Here is a 25,514-nt window from a genome sequence, read left to right as displayed (position 1 = left end):
CACCTTCCACTTCAAAATAACATCAATTGAACATCCGCTTCCATCCGCAGCTCCTTGGAAGTGTCCTGGAAAAGTGCAGATATGTACGGACAGGAGTGGACGTTCGATATTGCATTTTTAGAGTGGACCTAGCATATGGTGCGGTGTAAATTAGGCTTCAGTCTGTTCCTGATAGAAGCCAGGAATGTCTCCAGGTGTGTGTGTGTGTGTGTTTGGTTACCATAGAGGTCCAGGTTCAGTTCGTTGGATGGCTCCTCGGTCTCAGGACACACCTGTGGCTGGTTCTTGACCTCCAGATTGCGGCTGAGCCAGCTGGTCTGCTCCAGAGATGACCCCGCCACCCCACCCACCGCCTCCAGGATCTTCTGGGTCACTTCCTACAGGACATCACCATGGTAACCATCATTATCATGCATCTCACACTGTACCCTCTCAATCTCACACTAAAGCTTAATTTAGGCCTTTCGTTTTAATGAAACATCCGGTCCTGTCCACACATTTCGGTGTGCACCTGGGCGCACAGGAGCGGATGTTCGATATTGCATCGTTTCATTCAAGCGGACCTAGCGGATGGCGTGGAAGAGGAAGGTGTACATTAGGCTACAGCTAGGGCTGTGCTGCTGTGCTCCATGTCTTACCTGCATGTCTCTAGTGTCCTTCTTATTGTCCAGGTTGGAGAGTCGGTTTACAAAGTCATTGAGGATCCTGTAGTAGGAGAGGAGAAAGATGTCTGTACAGCTATGGATTGGTAGACTAGAGTGCAATAATATCTTGTTGATTCTGATACAGCAGCAAACCAAAGCATGTCTATTGATGTGGGATGTACTACTTATGTTTGGAAATAACATTTACATTGTTTCAAACAACAGAGTGTGTTACGCTGGGAAAAATGTCTACAGTAACAAATCAGTATGACCACAGATGTATGCACGCGTGACTGTAAGATGAGTTATTTGTGAATCGAGTGCTGACGTCATTTCCTGTCACAACTTGTGGACTTGTTCACGTGCTGCTGTGCGTTTTGTTGCTAGTGTTACTTTGCTACCTGCCAACTTTACGTATTTTTTAAATTACCGTTTTATATTTTTTCCCCTCGCTCAACTTTTTCACCCTGGACGCTTTATCTGGACATGGTTCTACAGGACCTCCACCAGCCGAAGCTAAGTAGTAACATTAACATTATGCCTTCTAATTGCAGTCGCTGTACTCATAATATACAGGAGAACGATCGCCTTATGGTGAGGATAGCCGTGCTGCAAGCCCAGCTTCAGACGCAATCGTTAGGCAAGGGTCATTTGCCCCATAGGCAGGGCTCTAACTCTTCTAGCTCCACAAGGAGATAGGGTGCAGACCAGGCAGCAGGCTGTGCCACCAGTAAGTACAGATAGTAGTATAAATCCCCTCGCACAGTCCCCGCAGCTGGACAATTTTCTCATGGCTTCTGGAAGGAAATGCTGTAGGAATGCTCAACCGATGTCGCTCATTCTGCCGACAGAAACTTTCAACCGGTTCTCCCATTAACAACGAKTCGGAGTCAGAGGCCGAGCCTTCTCTGGTCTCTCCTCCACCCATTACGGGGTCTGAGACGCCGAATCCTCCCACCATTAGCTCTGACAAATTGAAAACCCTAGTTATTGGCGACTCCATTACCCGCAGTATTAGACTTAAAAAGAATCATCCAGCGATCATACACTGTTTACCAGGGGGCAGGGCTACCGACGTTAAGGCTAATCTGAAGATGGKGCTGGCTAAGGCTAAAACTGGCGAGTGTAGAGAGTATAGGGATATTGTTATCCACGTCGGCACCATCGATGTTAGGATGAAACAGTCAGAGGTCACCAAGTGCAACATAGCTTCAACCTGTAAATCAGCTAGAAAGATGTGTCGGCATCAAGTAATTGTCTCTGGCCCCCTCCCAGTTAGGGGGAGTGATGAGCTCTACAGCAGAGTCTCACAACTCAATCGCTGGTTGAAAACGTTTTTCTGCCCCTCCCAAGAGATAGAATTTGTAGATAAATTGGCCCTCTTTCTGGGACTCACCTACAAACAGGACCAAGCCTGGCCTGCTGAGGAGTGACAGACTCCATCCTAGCTGGAGGGGTGCTCTCATCTTATCTATGAACTAGCACAGTCAGTGTAGTCAGCTCAACTATCCCCATTGAGACCGTGTCTGTGCCTCAATCTAGGTTGGGCAAAACTAAACATGGCGGTGTTCGCCTTAGCAATCTCACTGGAATAAAGACCTCCTCCATTCCTGTCATTATTGAAAGAGATTGTGATATCTCACATCTCAAAATAGGGCTACTTAATATTAGATCCCTCACTTCCAAGGCAGTTATAGTCAATGAACTAATCACTGATCATAATCTTAATGTGGTTGGCCTGACAAACATGGCTTAAGCCTGATGAATTTACTGTGTTAAATGAGGCCTCTCCTCCTGGTTACACTAGTGACCATATCCCCCGTGCATCCCGCAAAGGCGGAGGTGTTGCTAACATTTATGATACCAAATTTCAATTTACAAAATAAAAATGACTACGCTTTCGTCTTTTGAACTTTTAGTCATGAAATCTATGCAGCCTACTCAATCACGTTTATAGCTACTGTTTACAGGCCTCCTGGGCCGTATACAGCGTTCCTTTCCGAGTTCCCTGAATTCCTATCGGACCTTGCAGTCATGGAAGATAATATTCCAATTTTTGGTGACTTTAATATTGACATGGATAAGTCCACAGACCCACTCCAAAAGGCTTTCGGAGCCTTTCCTCGTAATCCTGGACTATCGGCCCACCATTTTATTACGTTTGCAATCGCAACAAATAATCTGCTCAGACACCAGCCAAGGATCATCAAAAACCTTGCTATAAAATCTCGGACAACCCAAAGATTCCTAGATGCCCTTCCATACTCCCTCCACCTATCCAAGGACGTCGGCGTACAACAATCGGTTAACCACCTAACTGAGGAACTTCACTTAACCTTGCGTAATACCCTAGATGCAGTCGCACCCCTAAAAACATTTGTCATRAGAAACTAGCTCCCTGGTATACAGAAAATACCCGAGCCCTGAAGCAAGCTTCCAGAAAATTGGAACGGAAATGGCGCTACACCAAACTGGAAGTCTTCCGATTTTGCTTGGAAAGACAGAACAGCAGTGAGGGTACTATCATCCTATTTTTCCATCTTAATTGAGGAGAAAGTGAAGTGAAAGACATCCTCTCTTGGGGAATGCTGCTTTTTAGTTAGCTTTGCGACAGTATCAAAAATAAATGTAGGATTGTTCTTAATCCTACATTTATTTTTGATACTGTCGCAAAGCTAACTAAAAAGCAGCATTCCCCAAGAGAGGATGTCTTTCACTTCAGCAGTGATACATTTATGAACTTCTTTGACAAAAAGGATCATGATCATAAGAAAGCAAATTACAGACTCCTCTTTAAATCTGCGTATTCCTCCAAAGCTCAGATGTCCTGAGTCTGTACAACACTGCCAGGACCTAGGATCAAGGGAGACACTCAAGGTTTTTAATACTATATCTCTTGAACAATTGATGAAAATAGTCATGGCCTCTAAACCTCCAAGCTTCATACTGGACCCTATTTCAACTAAACTACTGAAAGAGCTGCTTCCTGTGCTTGGCCCTCCAATGTTGAACATATTAAACGCCTCCCTATCCACCAGATGTGTACCAAACTCACTAAAAGTGGCAGTAATAAAGCCTCTCTTGAAAAAGCCAAACCTTGACCAAGAAAATACAAAAAAAACAAAAATCGGACTAAATCAAAATCTCCCATTCCTCTCAAACATTTTAGAAAAAGCTGTTGCCCAGCAACTCACTGCCTTCCTGAAGACAAATAATGTATACGAACACTTCAGTCTTGTTTTAGACCCCATCATAGCACTGAGACCACACTCGTGAAGGTGGTAAATTACCTTCTAATGACGTCAGACCAGACCATCTGTCCTCGTGCTCCTAGACCTTAGTGCTGCTTTTGATACCATCGATCACCACATTCTTTTGGAGAGATTGTAAACCCAAATTGGTCTACACGGACAAGTTCTGGCCTGGTTTAGATCTCATCTGTCGGAAAGATATCAGTTTGTCTCTGTGGATGGTTTTTCCTCTGACAAATCAAGGTTCCGTTTTTAGAACCACTATTGTTTTCACTATATATTTTACCTCTTGGTGATGTCATTCGGAAACAATGTTAACTTTCACTGCTATGCGGACAATACACAGCTGTACATTTCGATGAAACATGGTGAAGCCCCAAAATTGCCCTCCCTGGAAGCCTGCGTTTCAGACATCAGGAAGTGGATGRCGGCAAATGTTTTACTTTTAAACTCGTACAAAACAGAGATGCTAGTTCTAGGTCCCAAGAAACGAAGATCCTGATCTCTCTTTTGACAAACATATCAAGACTATTTCCATCTACGTAACATTGTAAAAATCAGAAACTTTGTCCAAAAATTATGCAGAAAAATGTATCCATGCTTTTGCCACTTTTAGATTAGACTACTGCAATGCTCTACTTTCCGGCTACCCGGATAAAGCACTAAATAAACTTCAGTTAGTGCTAAATACGGCTGCTAGAATCTTGACTAGAACCAAAACATTTGATCACTGTTAAGGCTAGGGCTGATTTCAAGGTTTTACTGCTAACCTACAAAGCATTACATGGGCTTACTCCTATCTATCTTTCTGAGTTGGTCCTGCCGTACATACCTACACGTACGCTACAATCACAAGACGCAGGCCTCCTAATTGTCCCTAGATTTTCTAAGCAAACAGCTGGAGGCAGGGCTTTCTCCTATAGAGCTCCATTTTTATGGAATGGTCTGCCTATCCATGTGAGAGACGCAGACTCAGTCTTGACCTTTAAGTCTTTATTGAAGACTCATCTCTTCAGTAGGTCCTATGACTGAGTGTAGTCTGGCCCAGGTGTGTGAAGGTGAACGGAAAGGACAGTTCCCCTCTCTTCACTGGGATTCTCTGCCTCTAACTCTATTACGGGGGCTGAGTCACTGGCTTACTGGTGCTCTTCCATTCTGTCCCTAGGAGGGGTGCGTCACTTGAGTGGGTTGAGTCACTGACGTGATCTTCCTGTCCGGGTTGGCGCCCCCCCCTCGGGTTCGTGCYGTGGGGGAGATCTTCGTGGGCTAAACTCAGCCTTGTCTCAGGGTATTAAGTTGGTGGATTGAAGATATCCCTCTAGTGGTGTGGGGGCTGTGCTTTGGGAAAGTGGGTGGGGTTACATCCTGCTTGGATGGCCCTGTCCAGGGGTATAGTTGGACGGGGCCACAATGTCTCCCGATCTCTCCTGTCTCAGCCTCCAGTATTTATGCTGCAATAATTTGTGTCGGGGGGCTAGGGTCAGTCTGTTATATCTGGAGTATTTCTCCTGTCTTCTCTAATTCTCTCTCTCGGAGGACCTGAGCCCTAGGAACATGCCTCAGGACTACCTGGCCTGATGACTCCTTGCTATCCCCAGTCCACCTGGCCGTGCTGCTGCTCCAGTTTCAACTGTTCTGGCTGCGGCTATGAAACCCTGACCTGTTCACCGGACGTGCTACCTTGTCCTGGACTCTAACTAACTCTGTCTCTAACTCTGAATGATCAGCTATTAAAAGCCAACTGACATTTACTCTTGAGGTGCTGACCTGTTGCACCCTCTACAACCACTGTGATTATTATTATTTGACCCTGCTGGTCATCTATGAACATTTGAACATCTTGGCCATGTACTGTTATAATCTCCACCAGGCACAGCAAGAAGAGGACTGGCCACCCCTCAGAGCCTGGTTCCTCTCTAGGTCTCTTCCTAGGTTCCTGCCTTTCTAGGGAGTTTTTCCTAGCCACCATGCTTCTACATCTGCATTGCTTGCTGTTTGGGGTTTTAGGCTGGGTTTCTGTATAGCACTTTGTGACATCGGCTGATGTAAAAAGGGCTTTATAAAATCCTTTCATTGATTGATTAGTCGCTTCGGATAAAAAAAAGTCTGCTAAATGGCATATGTTATGTGATCAATAACTGAGACCGGTTTCTGGACATTGGACATCAAGTGAACATTTTAGTACGTGTCAGACGGATAAGAAGTTGACGACTAACCCCAGCAACAGGAAGTATCCGGGCGGGGCCAGGTTGAGCTGCACAGACTCTCTGAGGAGACTGAGGAGGGGAGCCACGTTCTCCTGTAGCGCCTGAGCTGGAATACTACCACAGAGACAGACAGACAGACACAAACACACAGACAGGAGGGTGGTGAAACATTGTTAAATAATATCACATGTAGGCAAGAACTGAAGTGTATTACTAACTACATGGCAGTGTGAATCTCTTGTGTTGATGTCGTTGTTTGGTACCTCTGGGTGTAGGCATAGCTGAACTGTAGCATGGGGATGTCTACCAGGATGGACTTCTGCCAAACAGACGAAGGAGAGACAGAAGGGAGTTGCATCAACTATGACCACTATGTAATTTCTCTCTGGGTTTAACAGTCAATTCTTTGTGTGTGTGTGTGTATGTGTCTGTATGTGTATGTGTGTGTATGTGTGTATGTATGTGTGTGTGTGTATATACCTGGTCTCCTTTGATCTGGTGGGGTTTCTTTACCACCTCTTTGACCATCTGCAGGATGTTGTCTGTATGGAGCGTTCCCAGGGACTTCACAGATCCACAATGGTCAGATGAGACTCACTGGACACAGGCAATATCTACAGAGATATGGAGAGAGAAAGAGGAGGAGATAGCATAGAGAGAGGGGGGGCATACTTTGTGTGTCACCCTCTTGTTATGATGGAAGGTGTGTGTGTATGTATGTGTCATCCGCTTGTTGCAAAAATAAATAATACAAATTTTAAAACTCCACTTTGTTTGTGGTGTGTCTCTTGCTCCTCCGGCTGCTCCACACTGCCCACTGAGGCCATGAGCTGCACCCCGTACTGCCCCGTCAGAGGAGTCAGAAACTCCAACACACGCTGCCTCAGGATCTACACACACACACACACACACACACACCACACACACACACACACACACACACACACACACACACACCACACACACACACACACACACACACACACACACAACACACACACCACACACACACAACCACACACACACACACACCACAACACACCAGTACCATCAGAAGTGAAGCACAAATTCACATGCAATACATATCATAGCACTACTTACTTCCCATAAGAACACACTCCCACGCAAACATAAACACAGGCATACCTTGGAGCTCCTGAAGTAGACGGATGTGGAGGCGTGTCTGGTGGTCTGGGCGGAGTCTGAGCCCCTCCTCTGGGACTCCTCCCTCTTGACCACACCCCACAGCAGGGCCATACTACTGAGCATGTGTGGCAGATCCTTGATCACAGCATTGCGTGCATTTCGGATGTCTGCAGGGTCACAGGCCACCAGGGACTGAGAGGGACAGATGGAGACAATAAACATAATTGTTTTCTGCATTCAACTCTGTGTGTCTGAGTGGGCAGCAGAGTGATCCACCTACATGTTGCCAAATCAGTAGTGTGTGTGTGTGTGTGTGACTCACCTTCTTGTTGTCCAGTAGACAGTGGTGAGTGAGTGTAGTCAGTCCCTCCAGTAGGGTGAGAGGGTAATCAGGAGCAATGTTCTCCTTCCTGCTACTCTGCGAAGCCTTCCCCCCGTCGTGATCGTACTGTTTGACCAGCTCGTCCAGGTTCCTGCAGATCTGGGTGATGAGCGGAGCCACAATGATGCCCAGCGAGCACCCGAAGTAGGGCAGAGACGAGCACAGCAGCGCCACCCAGTGGGGGTGCATGGCATAGCCGTACTGCGGCTGCAGAGCCCGGGCTGCAGCAGACACAAACATTCCCTGGGCTGTGATGGGCTGGGTCTGGACGTACTGAGCTGCCTTGATGGACTGTTGTAACAGAACCCCTGTCTGCCATTCCTGCTTCATGGTTGAGGAGGCAGGGGTAGCTACAGGTGTGTCACAGGGCTCATCGGGGTGCGGGGTTGAACCAGACCCCCCTGGCCACACGTAGTACTCCAGGACGATGAGGGCCTGTAGGAGCTTGAGCAGCTCCATCTGTAAGGGGTATTGCTCCTGCCCCCCTCCCCCTCCAAGATTCACCAGGCTCTCCTCAGACAGGCCCACCTGTTCATCGAACAGATTCAGACACCCCATGGCAGAGTCCTTCTCCACCCCTTTCTGGCTGATGTACATGGAGGCTGAGAGGGTGAGAAGGGCGTACTGCTGCACCTTACACCCAGCCAGCAGCTTGCGGATGGCCTCTGGGCCGACCCCAGCCTCCCGCTGGGTGGAGCTGTCCCTCTGACCCCGCACCACACACCCCAGCTGGGTCACCAGGCGGGTCAGCACCCCCACGCTCTTCACCTGGACCTCCCTGTTCCCCTGCAGCTCCCTGGGACCCAGGGTGAGGTAGGACGGGTAGTGGGAATGTAGGAACCTCAGGCACAGCGATACCAGCAGCTCGATGAGCAGGGAGGGGGGAATGGAGGGCGAGGAGGTGGGCGAGAGCAGGCGTCCATGGAAGCCTCTTCCGTCCTGGGCCTGCTGGTGGCGCTGGAGAAGGTTAGAGACCAGGTTGAGGTGGGCGGCTGAGCTGGTGTCCAGGGAGGTGGAGGAGAGGGCGTCCACTAGAGGGCGCTGGGCGCTGCTCCTCAACAGACTGTCCAACAGGGCCAGGCCGTGGAGCAGGCGGGGCCAGCCGCCGGGCACAGAGTACAGCAGAACATGGCGGAACAGAGAGTCAATGACTTCACGCTTCTCACGCTCCTGTTTGAGGAGACGTGACTGAGCCATGGCTTCACGCTCCAGGTCATCCTCTTCGCTCGACAGCGAATCGGACGCCTGCGTGTGTTCCGATTCCACCCTCCTCAGGCAGCTGACCACACCTCCTTCCTCTACGCTACAACCGTAAGTGGCGGAGCTGGAGTTCTCTGTGGAGACCTGGGCACCACTGGTGTCAGCTGACTCGGTGTGTTCGCTCTCTTCCTCCTCCACCTCCTCCTCTTCCTCCAGCTCGTCTTCCCCCTCTGTGGCCTCGCTCTCACTGCAAGACACCCCCGTGGAGTCAGCCGCTGGATTGGTCGTCTCTGGGTCACGCTCCAGCTCCCCCCACAGGGCCTCCCGGTCCACCAGGATCATGTGACCCAGTGTACCCTCATCTGGTTGGGTGCTGGTTGCCATGGCGCCCGTGGAACCCTTGGTGGTGCTTCGACTTCTGCTGTTTAAATCTTTCAGATTACCTACAGAGAGAAAGAGGTCTACCAAAACAAATACACACTAGGAGAGCAACATCCCTAAACACTCCAACAATCACCACTTAACACTCCAGAACACACACAAACACACACACCTGCGGTGAGGTTCTGTTTGACACTCTGGATGGTACAGCGCTGGGTGGAAGGGTGGAGCAGCAGCAGCAGAACAGGCTCCAGGATGCGGACCACGTCCTGCAGGGAGAGAGCCCTGACCAGCCAGCACTGGGCTGCAGCACTCACAGAACCATCTGGGCTGTTCAGACAGTCCATCACCACGCACAGAGACCTGGGACAGAGATACACAGAGTCAGTCATAGGGAGATGACGGACAGACGCACAATCTTAAATAGTGCTCTGAGAGAGAGAGAGACAGAAGAGAACACACAGAGAGAGAGACAGAGAGAGACAGAGAGATAGAGAGATAGAGAGAGAGACAGAGAGACAGAGAAAAATAGTCCATCTCAGTGATCTGAGGAAAGCAGAACAGGTTCACTATGGTAGTACAGTCGTGGCCAAAAGTTTTGAGAATGACACAAATATAAATTTCCACAAAGTTTGCTGCTTCAGTGTCTTTAGATATTTTTGTCAGATGTTACTATGGAATACTGAAGTATAATTACAAGCATTTCATAAGTGTCAAAGGCTTTTGTGACAATTACATGAAGTTGATGCAAAGAGTCAATATTTGCAGTGTTGACCCTTCTTTTTCAAGACCTCTGCAATCCGTCCTGACATGCTGTCAATTAACTTCGGGGCCTCATCCTGACTGATGGCAGCCCATTCTTGCATAATCAATAATTGGCGTTTCTCAGAATTTGTGGGTTTTTGTTTGTCCATCCGCCTCTTGAGGATTGACCACAAGTTCACAATGGGATTAAGGTCTGGGGAGTTTCCTGGCCATGGACCCAAAATATCGATGTTTTGTTCCCCGAGCCACTTAGTTATCACTTTTGCCTTATGGAAGGTGCTCCATCATGCTGGAAAAGGCATTGTTCGTCACCAAACTGTTCCTGGATGGTTGGGAGAAGTTTCTCTCGGAGGATGTGTTGGTACCATTCTTTATTCATGGCTGTGTTCTTAGGCAAAATTGGGAGTGAGCCCACTCCCTTGAATGAGAAGCAACCCCACACATGAATGGTCTCAGGATGCTTTTCTGTTGGCATGACACAAGACTGATGGTAGCGCTCACCTTGTCTTCTCCGGGCAAGCTTTTTTCCGCTTTTTCCCCCAAACAATCGGAAAGGGGATTCATCAGAGAAAATGACTTTACCCCAGTCCTCAGCAGTCTAATCCCTGTACCTTTTGCAGAATATCAGTCTGTCCCTGATGTTTTTCCTGGAGAGAAGTGGCTTCTTTGCTGCCCATCTTGACACCAGGCCATCCTCAAAAAGTCTTCGCCTCACTGTGCGTGCAGATGCACTCACACCTACCTGCCTGCTGCCATTCCTGAGCAAGCTCTGTACTGGTGGTGCCCCGATCCCGCAGCTGAATCAACTTTAGGAGACGGTCCTGGCGCTTGCTGGACTTTCTTGGGCGCCCTGAAGCATTCTTCACAACAATTGAACCGCTCTCCTTGAAGTTCTTGAWGATCCGATAAATGGTTGATTTAGGTGCAATCTTACTGGCAGCAATATCCTTGCCTGTGAAGCCCTTTTTGTGCAAAGCAATGATGACGGCACATGTTTCCTTGCAGGTAACCATGGTTGACAGAGGAAGAACAATGATTCCAAGCACCACCCTCTTTTTGAAGCTTCCAGTCTATTATTCTACCTCAATCAGCATGACAGAGTGATCTCCAGCCTTGTCCTCGTCAACACTCACACCTGTGTTAACGAGAGAATCACTGACATGATGTCAGCTGGTYCTTTTGTGGCAGGGCTGAAATGCAGTGGAAWTKTTTTKKGGGGATTCAGTTCATTTGCATAGCAAAGAGGGCCTTTGCAATTAATTGCAATCATCTGATCACTCTTCATAACATTCTGGGGTATATGCAAATTGCCATCATACAAACTGAGGCAGCAAACGTTGTGAAAATAAATATTTGTGTCATTCTCAAAACTTTTGGCCACGACTGTAGAATCATGAAACCGAATACACTGGGGACCACAGCACAAACTGCTGTTGGGCCCAAAGACCAACCACTGACCATACTTCAAGCTCTGTACTCACCGGTCAAACGAGCGGTTCAGAGACATGGTCCGGTTTGACTGGTTCTCCCTGGTCAGGTGCCACAGCACTGAGAACCTATGTAGGGCCTCCAACCGTACAGCCTGAGGGAATACACACAACATAACTGACATGCTAGTTAACTTCTTTGGGGTAGGGGGCAGTATTTTCACGTCCGGATGAAAAGCGTGCCCAGAGTAAACTGCCTGCTACTCAGGCCCAGATCCTAGGTTATGCATATTATTAGTAGATTTGGATGGAAAACACTCTGAAGTTTCTAAAACTGTTTGAATGGTGTCTGTGAGTATAACAGACACCAGGCAAAAACGAGGCAAAAACAGGCAGGCAAAAATGAGAAAAGAAATCCAACCAGGAAGTGGGAAATCTGAGGTTTGTAGGTTTTCAACTCTTTGCTTATCCAAGATACAGTGGAAATGGGGTCATGTTGCACTTCCTAAGGCTTCCACTAGATGTCAACAGTCTTTAGAACCTTGTTTGATGCTTCTACTGTGAAGTGGGGGCGAATGAGAGGAGATTGAGTAAGGTCTCTCCCAGAGTGCCACGAGCTGACCATGCGCGTTCATGTGAGAGTTTAGCTGCGTTCCATCGCATTTCTGAAGACAAAGGAATTCTCCGGTTGGAACATTATTGAAGATTTATGTTAAAAACATCCTAAAGATTGATTCTATACATCGTTTGACATGTTTCTATGGACTGTAACGGAACTTTTTGGACTTTTCGTCCGTACTTTCCGCTGGACTTGCACGCGCGCCGTGAGTTTAGATTGTGTACTGAACGYGCGAACAACAAGGAGGAATTTGGACATAAATGATGGACATTATCGAACAAAACAAACATTTATTGTGGAACTGGGATTCCTGGGAGTGCATTCTGATGAAGATGAATAAGTGAATGTGAATGTTTATGATGTTATTTCTGACTTCTGCTGACTGCACAACATGGCGGATATCTCTTTGGGTTGATTTGTCGTCTGAGCGCTGTACTCAGATTATTGCATGGTTTGCTTTTTCCGTAAAGTTTTTTTGAAATCTGACACAGCGGTTGCATTAAGGAGAACTGGATCTAAAATTCCATGTGAAACACTTGTATCTTTTATCAATGTTTATTATGAGTATTTCTGTAAATTGATGTGGCTCTCTGCAAAATCATCGGATGTTTTTGGAACTACTGAACATAACTCGCCAATGTATACTGAGATGTTTTGATATAAATATGAACTTTAACAAATTAAACATACATGTATTGTGTAACATAAAGTCCTATGAGTGTCATCTGATGAAGATCATCAAAGGTTAGTGATTAATTTGATCTATATATTTCTGCTTTTTGTGACTCCTCTCTTTGGCTGGAAAAATGGCTGTGTTTTTCTGTGACTTGGCTCTGACCTAACACAATCGTTTGGTTTGCTTTCGTCGTAAAGCCTTTTTGAAATCGGACACTGTGGCTGGATTTACAACAAGTGTATCTTTAAAATGCTGTAAAATACATGTATGTTTGAGGAATTTTAATTATTGGATTTATGTTGTTTTGAATTTGGCACCCTGCAGTTTCACTGGCTGTTGACGAGGTGGGACGCTACCGTCCCACATACCCTAGAGAGGTTAAACACAGAGGATGACTTACTGTTTGTTATATCACATGAGTTTAGGCTGGAGTATTTGTTCATATGTTAGGTGGCTATATGTAAAACCTCGGTGCTGTTTAAATGCGTTAGGAGTATTGGATGGCTCTTTGCTGTAGGCGTCTAGTGTAGAGGTCGACAGATTATGATTTTTCAACGCCGATACCGATACCGATTAATCGGCCGATTTTTTAAATGTATTTGTAATAATGACAATTACAACAATACTGAATGAACACTTATTTTAACTTAATATAATACATCAATAAAATCAATTTAGTGTTGGAGAAGTAAAAGTGCAATTTGTGCCATGTAAGAAAGCTAACGTTTAAGTTCCTTGCTCAGAACATGAGAACATATGAAAGCTGGTGGTTCCTTTTAACATGAGTCTTCAATATTCCCAGGTAAGAAGTTTTAGGTGGTACTTATTAGAGGAATTATAGGACTATTTATCTCTATACGATTTGTATTTCATATACCTTTGACTATTGGATGTTCTTATTGGCACTTTATTGCCAGTGTAACAGTATAGCTTCCATCCCTCTCCTCGCCGCTACCTGGGCTCGAACCAGGAACCCATCGACAACAGCCACCCTCGAAGCAGCGTTACCTATGCAGAGCAAGGGGAACAACTACTCCAAGTCTCAGAGCGAGTGAAGTTTGAAACGCTATTAGCGCGCACCCCACTAACTAGCTAGCCATTTCACATCAGTTACACCAGCCTAATCTCGGGGGTTGATAGGCTTGAAGTCATAAACAGCTCAATGCTTAAGCATTGCGAAGAGCTGCTGGCAAAACGCACRAAAGTGCTGTTTGAATGAATGCTTACGAGCTTGCTGGTGCCTTCCATCGCTCAGTCAGACTGCTCTATCAAATCATAGACTTAATTATAACATAATAACACACAGAAATACGAGCCTTAGGTCATTAATATGGTCGAATCCGGAAACTATCATCTCGAAAACAAAACGTTTATTCTTTCAGGGAAATACGGAACCATTCCGTATTTTATCTAATGGGTGGCATCCATAAGTCTAAATATTCCTGTTACATTGCACAACCTTCAATATTATGTCATAATTATGTAAAATTCTGGCAAATTAGTTCGCAATGAGCCAGGCAGCCCAAACTGTTGCATATACCCTGACTCTGCGTGCAATGAACGCAAGAGAAGTGACACAATTTCACCTCGTTAATATTGCATGCTAACCTGGATTTCTTTTAGCTAAATATGCAGGTTTAAACATATATACTTCTGTGAATTGATTTTAAGAAAGGCATTGATGTTTATGGTTAGGTACACGTTGGAGCAACGACAGTCCTTTTTCACGAATGCGCACTGCATCGATTATATGCAACGCAGGACACGCTAGATAAACTAGTAATATCATCAACCATGTGTAGTTATAACTAGTGATTATGATTGATTGATTGTTTTTTATAAGATAAGTTTAATGCTAGCTAGCAACTTACCTTGGCTTCTTACTGAATTCGCGTAACAGACGGGCTCCTCGTGAGGCAGGTGGTTAGAGCGTTGGACTAGTTAACCGTAAGGTTGCAAGATTGAATCCCTGAGCTGACAAGGTAAAAATCTGTCGTTCTGCCCCTGAACAAGGCAGTTAACCCACTGTTCCTAGGCCGTCATTGAAAATAAGAATGTGTTCTTAACTGACTTGCCTAGTTAAATAAAGGTGTAAAAAAATATATAATAATTAAAAAATAAAATCGGCGTCCAAMATTACCGATTTCCGATTGTTATCGGTCGACCTCTAATCTAGTGTCTTGATATTACAGTAGAATCTTGTTAGTGTGTGTGTGTGTGTGTCTGTTCTGTACCTTGTCTCTGTGCAGTAAAGCCTGGCAGACGATGTCCTCACAGATGGATGCGGACGGGGCCAGGCAGTGGAGCCGATAGAAGAGCTCCACACAGGAGGTGTGCTGCTCTCGACGCTCCACATCCAGCTGACCCCACAGCACCTGGGCCACCCGCTGCATGGGATCACAAAGGTGAAATGTTAGAGGTGATGATGATCGGTGTTCATTTGGATCAACTTAACGCAGCAGCATCAGATTACTAATGATCCTGATTTGGTAATAGGCAGCAAAAATGAAAAAGGTGATGATGCTGTTGGACATAGAGTTACAGATGACACATTCACTAAGGAAATGTACACATTTCATCATATTATACAGTAACACGTCAGACCAGCTAGGACTACTCATATTATGTTCACTCTTTATGTGGCAGTAATACAAGCCCCCTGCCATGGTAGACCATGATTTCCTGACCTGGTAGAAATCTGTACTCTGCTCGATGGCGTTGAGCAGGCCTGGGTAGATGGGGGGCACAGTGACCATCTGCAGCCGCCCGCTCAGGGGGTTGGCGTTGCTGGCCTGGTAGCGCCTGGTCTTGTCCTGRATGACCAGGGCCAGGGACTGGGAGTGGTTGATGAGCTCCAGAAGAGAGGACACAGCCGTGTGCTGCACCTGGTAGTCCCTCGACAGGCAACACAGRGTCATCAAGGACCTCAGCCACAAAGGCAGGCAGCCCACGTCACTGTCTGAAGAGAAAAAACAAAACAATATTTTGGTTACTTCCCATTCAATGAGTTCAAATTAGTCAAGATCATGAAAGCATATCAGTATACTGACTTGAACCATCATAAAGTGGTCAATTCAGCCCTGTTAGTAAGCCATGTTAGGAGTAGGAGTACACACTAAAGCTTAAGCTTTTCATTTGAATAGACAAACCAGCACCCCAGTAAACCTATTGGTTAAGAGTAGAGTTGTAGAGTTATACAAATTCCCCTATGTGGACTCATTTGTGTGAGTCTGACATGCAAGACTACTGCGTGGCTAACTAACTACAGTAAGTTTGTGTCGAGCTGTACAGACTGACCTGTATGGGTAAACAACCATTATTGTGTAAAAGTGTATACTGTCACCTGTATGGTGGAACATGTCGCTGTAGAGCACCTGGCTCTCCTCCTCACTCAGGTACAGGGGGAAGGTGGTACACTCCAACAGCAGGTGGCATGCTGCCGTGAACGCCTGGCGGCACTCCTCTGAAATCTCCGCCCTGCCCCGGGGCATGTACCCTGCCCCCCAGTCCACCCCTCCTCCCGTGCCCCCTCGCCCTTTCTTCTTCTCTGTAGGGTGGACAGGGAGGTCTGGGACAGGGGGGTCCGAGGTAGAGCGTGGTTTTTGTTTGTTGGGGGTGAAGAGCTCGGCTAGCTTGTCTTTGATCTGGGTGGTGGTGATCTGAGGGCCCTCCTGGAACGAGGTCTTCCCACCAGGGGAGAGGGCAGCGGGGTCCGGCTGTACAGCCTCCTCCTGCCCCCTGACGTCCTCCACCTGAACCAGCAGGTACCTGGGAGGGGAGAGGAGGGAGAGAGATGGAGAGMGAGAGAGAGAGTTGATCAAGTTGTTTTGATTGGTGCATGCTGTGCTTGATGATTGTGTGTTACATGTTTTCCAGATGTGATCATGTTCTCTACCAGGTGGTTATGAAGGCCAGTATATCCAGCAGACACTGGGTCATGGTCTCCACATTGCCCCCCTTCCTCCACACACTCTGGCACTCTTTCACGATCCCCACCCCCTCKGGGCTCAGTCCCGCCCCTGGTAAGAGGTGCAATTGCGAGGGTGAGGCGCTGATGCCCAATCCGCTGTCTTCAGACCGAAGGAGCGGGAAGGCGCCGTCTCCCTCTACCGGGCCAGTCTCCTGCTCCACAACACCATTCAGCTCTTCCTCTGGTTCTGCATTCTCATGGTTAACGTTGACCCGACTGCCCTCTTCCTCCTCCTCGACCCTCTCCTTCTCCATATCCTGTATCTAAGGGGAGAAAATGTATGATCCAACCAGAAGACCACCAATGAGGGAGAGGGTAGTATGACCTTAAAAGGACAGGTAGAGAACCGTCTCCTTGTCCTTAAACTCAAAAAATATTTTCTAAAAGTCCTTACTGAGAACTCCCATCATGATCCAGTCAGTGACTGAAAGAAGCTAAAGATCAGTGGGAGCTGTGTTTATGTGACAGACAGACAGACAKGCCAGTGTTACAGCTGGACTCCAGACCTTGTTTATATCTACAGGGAGAGTGAAATTAGAAGATTGGTTGGCCTGGCCTGTGTAGTCTGGATCTACCATCAAGACAAGAGGAGTACAGTACATGAGAGACAGCCTGACAAGGAGCTAACCCTGCCAGGAATGTTATCCCTCAGTCAGACAGGTCACCTACCAGACAGTTTATCCTGAGGGCATGACCATTCTTAAGTACCTCAGTAGTGTTGCATCCCTAACTCCCATTTTCCTTCTACTCCTAAATTTACTCCTGAGGTGCTGACTTGTTGCACCCTCGACAACTACTGTGATTATTATTATTTGACCATGCTGGTCATTTATGAACATTTGAACATCTTGGCCATGTTCTGTTATAATCTCCACCCGGCACAGCCAGAAGAGGACTGGCCACACCAGCCTGGTTCCTCTCTAGGTTTCTTCCTAGGTTTTGGCCTTTCTGGGGAGTTTTTCCTAGCCACCGTGCTTCTACACCTGCATTGCTTGCTGTTTGGGGTTTTAGGCTGGGTTTCTGTACAGCACTTTGAGATATCAGCTGATGTAAGAAGGGCTAYATAAATACATTTGATTTGATACTCTCCATACGCATGCCAGTTTCTCGGAACCACTGCACAAACTCACACAGCCACTGACCGGAACAAATTTGAAGCTCTCCTCCTGTGTCTGTGACGTCACCTCCATGTCCATATAAGTCACGGGCATCTGGATCTTACTGAGCACCTTGAAGCAGGTGCGCAGGCCCTGTGTGAGCTCCGATAGGTCCAGACAGGTCATGTGGGTGCGGAGTGCATGCAGCATGCGGCCAAGCATCTGGGGCAGGAACTGAGACTGGATGTCAGCATGGAGCTCCTATTGGACCAGACACACAGAGACAGACCAATCAGATAGGGTTAGAGAGAGCAAGAAAGGGAGAKAAAGAGAGGGGAGAGAGAGAGAGAAAAAAAGAGAGAGAGAGGAAAAATAGAAGCGCGTGTGTGTGTGTACCAGAGGGATGACGTCCAGTAGGAACATGATGAGCGTGGAGATCTCTGTGACAGAGGGAGCAGGAGAGTCACTGTGATACTGCAGAGGGGGCGGCGGCAGGTCAGCTGGGTCGCTATGGAGACAGAGACACAGAGAGAGATCAGCTAAACAATATAAGACATTCGAGTTGGAGAAAGATGCTTTATAACAGCAAAGCTACAGTGACTATTCCAGAGGAGGTACAGTAGGTGTTAGTAGAGGCGTTACCTACCTGAGGCAGGTGCAGAAGTGGCAGGTAATGTAGTCCCACAGGAACTCACTGTTCATGGAGCTCACCAGCATGTTCACCGTCTTTATGATTTCTGATGCGTTCTTGTTCTCTTTTATTTTACTGCACAGACAACACATCTAGGCAGTCACTATCATGTTGATCTCTTTTTAGGAAACTTCCCAATAAATATCATTCATCTATATTAGTTCATTCTCCACTCGTCCCATCCTCTCACCTGGCTAGCTGGTTGCCTGTCAGGCCAGTGCTGGTGATAGACTCCTCTCCCAGCATCTCTCTGCAGTAGCTGTAGAACGCTCTCACCACCTCCAATAACACACTGCCCACTATCAGAGGACCTGAGAGAGACCACCGTCAATATTATCACACACGGCCCACTATCAGAGGACCTGAGAGCAGACCACCATCATTATCATCACACACGGCCCACTATCAGAAGACCTGAGAGAGACCAGTATCATTATCATCACACACGGCCCACTATCAGAAGACCTGAGAGAACCAGTATCATTATCATCACACACGGCCCACTATCAGAGGACCTGAGAGAGACCAGCATCATTATCATCACACACTGCCCACTATCAGAGGACCTGAGAGAGACCAGCATCATTACATCACACACTGTCCACTATCAGAGGACCTGAGAGAGACCACCATCATCACACACTGCCCACTATCAGAGGACCTGAGAGAGACCAGCATCATCATCATCACACACTGCCCACTATCAGAGGACCTGAGAGACCACCATCATTATCATCACACACTGCCCACTATCAGAGGACCTGAGAGAGACCAGCATCATTATCATCACACGCTGCCCACTATCAGAGGACCTGAGAGAGACCACCATCATTATCATCATCATTAATCACAAACACCCACTACCAGAGACCTGAGAGAGACCACCATTCTTATCATCACACACTGCCCACTATCAGAGGACCTGAGAGAGACCACCATCATTATCATCATCATTATCACAAACTGCCCACTACCAGAGGACCTGAGAGAGACCACCATCATCGTCATTATCATTATCACACACTGCCCACTATCAGAGGACCTGAGAGAGATGAACATCATCACCACTACACCCTACTTACCAGCAGAGGGCTTAAGACAGATGGAGAGAGTGAGAAGGGGAGGGGAGGGGTGGGAGAGAAGAGGCCTGAAGTAGGGGAGGTGTGTGTTTACCTATCTCTGGCTTATCTATAAGGCTGATGATGATGCGGAATGGTCGTAGATAACCAATCACGCTCTCCGGGTCCGCCTCCACATCCTTCTGATTCAAGATGTTGATCAAAGCCTAAGGACAGAGACACAGAGGACACACACGGTTACACCACTGGGTATTTACTGAATTCAAGTTCACCTTGTTTTCATGGTTTCATATTAGAATGAATGACTTGCATTTAAGGGCAGGTGTTTTAAGTCCTTCATGAGGTTTAATCATCTGTAACAGTATGATTTATATACTGCAACTGATCAACATTAGTGTTAACTAGTGTGTCCGACCTGCACTAAGAGTTCTCTGGAGTGGGTGTTGAAGTAGAAGGCTGTGTGTTCCTCCATGGAGATGAAGAGGTCATGGTCTGCAGCAACCATACCCCCCTTAATGTCTGTGCCTGGGGAACAGCAACACACACAGAGATACAGTTATTCACTTATAATACCAAGGCATACATTTTATTCTCTGAAAGGAGAGGTGCAAACAATTGAGGCTACATGGATACATTTATTAGGTAGACCTAAACGACATTAGCTACAACTACATTTATTAGCCACATAGTGAAGTATATTCAGGCCTACTGCTAGACTACAACTCAAAGCCATAACTTCATTGTGTGTGTGTGTGGTGTGTGTGTGTGTGTGAACATGGCCGTGGTGCATGTCTATCCACACTAACTACCTAGCAGCCAGGCGTAGAGGCGTCTGTTGAGGGACATGTCTCTGCGGAGCAGCGTGAGGGAAGCAGCAGACACCACTGTGATCGTGTCCTCCCTAGTCATAGGAATACTGCCTTGGGTTGGGTCCTGAGGTAATAACAGGGACAGTTACACATGGGGCACAGGGAAAAGGAAAGGGGAGAGGATGAAGATAGAGAGGCAAAGAAAGAAGAGTTAGAAGAGGAGATGAAAGAGGATTAAGGGAGGAGCAGGACAGGGTATATAAGGAGGAGGAGGTGAGGAGGAAGAGGAGATGAGAAGGAGAATGAGGAGGTGAGGAGAAGGAGGTGAGACAGAGGAGAAAAAGGAATAGGAGGAGGTGGTGGTGGAGGAAGAGGAGGAGGTAAACTAACCTCTGAGAAAAACATTGACGCTTACACGGACACGGTGACTGAGTTCATCGGGAAGTGTATAGGGGATGTTGTTCCAACGGTGACTATTAAAACCTACCCAAACCAGAAACCGTGGATAAATGGCAGCAATCGCGCAAAACTGAAAGCGCGAACCACCGCATTTAACCATGGCAAGGTGACTGGGAATATACAAACAGTGTAGTTATTCCCTCCGTAATGCAAACAAACATGCAAAATGTCAGTACAGAGGCAAAGTGGAGTCGCAATTCAGCGTCTCAGACAAGACTTATGTGGCAGGGTCTACAGACAACGCGGACACCGATGTCTTGCTCCCAACGTCAGAATGCTGTTCATTGACTATAGCTCAGCCTTCAACACCATAGTACCCTCCAAGCTCATCCTTAAGCTCAGGGCCCTGGGTCTGAACCCCGCCGTATGCAACTTGGTACTGGACATCCAGAAAGGCCGCATCCAGGTGGTGAAGGTAGGAAACAACAACTTCACTTCGCTGATCATCAACACAGGGGCCCCACATGGGTGCGTGCTCAGCCCCTTCCTGTACTCCCTGTTCACCCATGACTGCATGGCCATTCACACCTCCAACTCAATCATCAAGTTTTCAGTCGACACAACAGTATTAGGCCTGATTACCAACAATGACAAGACAACCTACAGGGAGGAGGTGAGAGGCCTGGCAGAATGGGGCCAGGAAAATAACCTCTCACTCAACGTCTACAAAACAAAGAAACTGACCGTGGACTTCAGGAAACAGCATGCCCCTATCCACATCGACGAGACCGCAATCGAGAAGGTGGAAAGCTTCAAGTTCCTTGGTGTACACATCACTCACAATCTGAAATGGTCACGCAGACAGTGTTGTGAAGAAGGCGCAATAGCGCCTCTTCAACCTCAGGAGGCTGAAGAAATTCGGCTTGGCCCCTAAAACCCTCACACATTTTTACAGATGCACAATTGAGAGCATCCTGTTGGGCTGTATCACCGCCTGGTACGGCAACTGCACCACCCAAACGCAGAGCTCTCCAGAGGGTGGTACTGTCTGCCCAACGCATCACCGGGGGCACACTGCCTGCCCTCCAGGACACCTACAGCACCTGATGTCACAGGAAGGCCAAAAAGATCATCAAGGACATCAACCACCCGAGCCGCAGCCTGTTCACCCTGCTACCATCCAGAAGGCGAGGTCAGTACAGGTGCATCAAAGCTGGGACCGAGAGACGAAAAAACAGCTTCTATCTCAAGGCCATCGGACTGTTAAATAGCCATCACTAGCCGGGTCCCACCTAGCTACTCATCCCTACAACCTTACGACGGTGCTGCCGTATATACATTGAATCACTGGCCACTTTAAATAATGGAAGACTATTCACTTTAATAATGTTTACATACTGCTTTACGCATATCATACAGTGGCAAGAAAAAGTATGTGAACCCATTGGAATTACCTGGATTTCTGCATAGATTTGTCATAAAATGTGATCTGATCTTCATCTAAGTCACAACAACAGACAAACACAGTCTGCTTAAACTAATAACACACAAACAATTATACGTTTTCATGTATTTATTGAACAGACTGTGTAAACATTTACAGTGCAGGGTGGGAAAAGTATGTGAACCCTTGGATTTAATACCTGGTTGACCCTTCTTTTTGCAGCAATAACCTCAACCAAACATTTTCTGTAGTTGCGGATCAGACCTGCACAATGGTCAGGAGGAATTTTGGACCATTCCTCTTTACAAAACTGTATCAGTTCAGCAATATTCTTGGGATGTCTGGTGTGAACCAGTCTTTTGAGGTCATGCGCCACAGCATMTCAAATCGGTTTGAGGTCAGGAATCTGATTGGGCCACTCCAGAAGGCATATTTTCTTCTGTTGAAGCCATTCTGTTGTTGATTTACTTATGTGTCCTGTTGCATCACCCAACTTCTGTTGAGCTTCAATTGGTGGACAGATAGCCTAACATTCTCTGGCAAAATGTCTTGATAAACTTGGGAATTAATTTTTCCGTCGATGATAGCAAGCTGTCCAGGCCCCGAGGCAGCAAAGCAGCCCTAAACCACTATGCTCCCTCCACAATACTTTATAGTGGGGATGAGGTTTTGATGTTGGTGTGCTGTGCCTTTTTTTCTCCACACATAGTATTGTGTGTTCCTTCTAAACAACTCAACTTTAGTTTTTTTTGGACAGCAATGGCATCTTCCGTGGTGTCCTCCCATTAACACCATTCTTGTTTAGTGTTTTACGTATCGTAGACTCATCAACAGAGATGTTAGCATGTTCCAGAGATGTACAGTATATCACAAAAGTGAGTACACCCCTCACATTTTTGTAAATATTTGAGTATATCTTTTCATGTGACAACACTGAAGAAATGACACTTTGCTACAATGTAAAGTAGTGAGTGTACAGCTTGTATAACAGTGTACATTTGCTGTCCCCTCAAAATAACTCAACACACCGCTATTAATGTCTAAACCGCTGGCAACAAAAGTGAGTACGACCCCAAAAGATATACTCAAATATTTACAAAAATGTGAGGGGTGTACTCACTTTTGTGATATACTGTATGTAAGTCTTTAGCTGACATTCTAGGATTCTTCTTAACCTCATTGAGGATTCTGCGCTGTGCTCTTGCAGTCATCTTCGCAGGAAGGCCACTCCTAGGGAGAGTCGCAACAGTGCTGAACTTTCTCCATTTATAGACAATTTGTCTTACCGTGGACTGATTGAACATCAAGGCTTTTAGAGATACTTTTGTAACCATTTCCTGCTTTATGCAAGTCAAAAATTCTTAATTTTAGGTCTTTTGAGATCTCTTTTCTTCAAGGCATGGTTCACATCAGGCAATGCTTCTTGTGAATAGCAAACTCAAATTGTGTGAGTGTTTTTTTATAGGGCAGGGCAGCTCTAACCAACGTTTCCAATCTCGTCTCATTGATTGGACTCATCGTTATCTGACTCCAATTAGCTTTCGGAGAAGTCATTAGCCTAGGGGTTCACATACTTTTTCCAACCTACACTGTGAAAGTTTAAATTATGTATTCAATATAGACAAGAAAAATACAATAATTTGTGTGTTATTAGTTGAAGCACACCATGTTTGTCTATTGGTGTGACAGATGAAGATCAGATCAAATTTGATGACCAATTTATGCAGAAATCTAGGTAATTCCAAAGGGTTCACAAACTTTTTCTTGCCACTGTATGTATATACTGTATTCTATTCTACTGTATTTAGTCAATACCACTCCGACATTGCTCGTCCAAATATTTATATATTTCTTAATTCCATTATTTTACTTTTAGATTTGTGTATTGTTGTGGATTGTTAGATACTACTTCATTGTAGGAGCTAGGCACAAAAGCATTTCGCTACACCTGCAATAACATTTGCTAAATATGTGTATGTGACCAATAAAACGTGATTTTAACATTACTTACCAGGCAGGTGGCCAAGGAGAAGAAGAAGAGCAGGATCTCCAGCATGTTCCTCTGCACCAGAACATTAGAGTCCTGCAGAGACAGACATAGCGCCTTAACCTGGGAGAGACAGACAGACAGACAGGTTATACAACATATCCAACATGGCCAACACAACCCTACACTCGCTCACACTAACACACAATAACTCACCACCAGGCGGTTGTCATAGCCCAGCATGCGTGTTTGCTGGTGCGGGGGGGTTAAGCGGTCAAAGTGTGTAACGATGAAGAGAGAGGCGGGCAGCCGGACTAGAGGGCTGATCAACACACTGCCCCACAGAGCCCCATAGAACACCTGCTGGCCCACCAACATAGACAGTCTCAGTAGCAACGCATCCGTCCTGGAGAGAGGGGAGAGGGGGAAGAGGATTAGTAATATCATGCAACTATATATGCAAAAGAAAATACAATGAGTGTACAAAACATTAGGAACACCTAATATTAAGTTGCACCCCCTTTTTCCCTCAGAACAGCCTCAATTCATCAAGGCATGGATTCTACAAGGTGTCGAAAACGTTCCACAGGGATGCTGGCCCATGTTGACTCCAATGCTTCCCACAGTTGTGTCAAGTTGGCTGTATGTCCTTTGGTGGTGGTCCATTCTTGATACACATGGGAAACTGTTGATCGTGGAAAACCCAGCAGTGTTGCAGATCTCAAACTGGTGCACCTGGCAACTATTATCATACCCCGTTCAAAGGCACTTAAATCTTTTGTCTTGCCCATTCACTCTTAATGGCACACATACACAATCCATGTCTCAATTGTGTCAAGGCTTTCCCCTTCATCTACACTGATTAAAGTGGAATTAACACGTGACATCAATAAGGGATCATAGCTTTCACCTGGTCAGTCTGTCATGTTTTGTACACTCAGTGTATATTGCAATATATATTGCAATTTTGCAGGTGTGTGTGCGCGCACGTACCTGTCATAAACCTCAGCCCCCTCCTCCAGGCCAGGCAGTAGTCCAGTGATGAAGGCCTGTAGGCTGGGCAGTAGGGCCCTCTGTAGGGGGAGGTAGTAGCGCTCATACAGCGTCAACAGGGCTGGCTTCACCGCCATTGCAGCATGGCCCAGCAACGGGAACAGCCCCGAGCTAACACACACACAAAGATAGAGATCAATACAACACATTAACTCACACACACACATCAGTACAGGATAACACACAATCCATTAACACATGGACAATAGGCCTACAACACCTCAGGACAGACAGACAATACAGACGGACGGACAGACGGACGGACACATCCTATGGGTTAGCATGAG

General features: G+C 46.6%; 1 protein-coding gene across 1 annotated transcript in view; it reads right to left on the bottom strand.

Moving 5' to 3' along the window:
* The window catches only part of LOC111979060 (protein DOP1B-like), a 51,191-nt gene that overhangs the window by 4,037 nt on the left and 21,640 nt on the right, over positions 1 to 25,514 (bottom strand). The window contains 26 exon segments of the mRNA XM_024009353.2: positions 221 to 377; positions 639 to 705; positions 6,112 to 6,216; positions 6,366 to 6,421; positions 6,583 to 6,674; positions 6,677 to 6,716; positions 6,872 to 6,917; positions 6,919 to 6,992; positions 7,249 to 7,440; positions 7,571 to 9,273; positions 9,384 to 9,574; positions 11,458 to 11,558; positions 14,933 to 15,085; positions 15,386 to 15,657; positions 16,042 to 16,466; positions 16,594 to 16,931; positions 17,799 to 18,026; positions 18,162 to 18,273; positions 18,412 to 18,531; positions 18,647 to 18,767; positions 19,630 to 19,741; positions 19,951 to 20,060; positions 20,345 to 20,468; positions 24,199 to 24,297; positions 24,391 to 24,580; positions 25,168 to 25,338. Coding sequence (XP_023865121.1) covers positions 221 to 377; positions 639 to 705; positions 6,112 to 6,216; positions 6,366 to 6,421; positions 6,583 to 6,674; positions 6,677 to 6,716; positions 6,872 to 6,917; positions 6,919 to 6,992; positions 7,249 to 7,440; positions 7,571 to 9,273; positions 9,384 to 9,574; positions 11,458 to 11,558; positions 14,933 to 15,085; positions 15,386 to 15,657; positions 16,042 to 16,466; positions 16,594 to 16,931; positions 17,799 to 18,026; positions 18,162 to 18,273; positions 18,412 to 18,531; positions 18,647 to 18,767; positions 19,630 to 19,741; positions 19,951 to 20,060; positions 20,345 to 20,468; positions 24,199 to 24,297; positions 24,391 to 24,580; positions 25,168 to 25,338 — 5,399 coding nt within the window.

Source organism: Salvelinus sp. IW2-2015, linkage group LG2 (genome assembly GCF_002910315.2).
Source record: "Salvelinus sp. IW2-2015 linkage group LG2, ASM291031v2, whole genome shotgun sequence".
In the NCBI taxonomy this organism is placed as follows: domain Eukaryota; kingdom Metazoa; phylum Chordata; class Actinopteri; order Salmoniformes; family Salmonidae; genus Salvelinus; species Salvelinus sp. IW2-2015.
The sequence above is the reverse complement of the archived record's forward strand: the minus strand, read 5'-3'. Positions and strand labels throughout refer to the sequence as shown.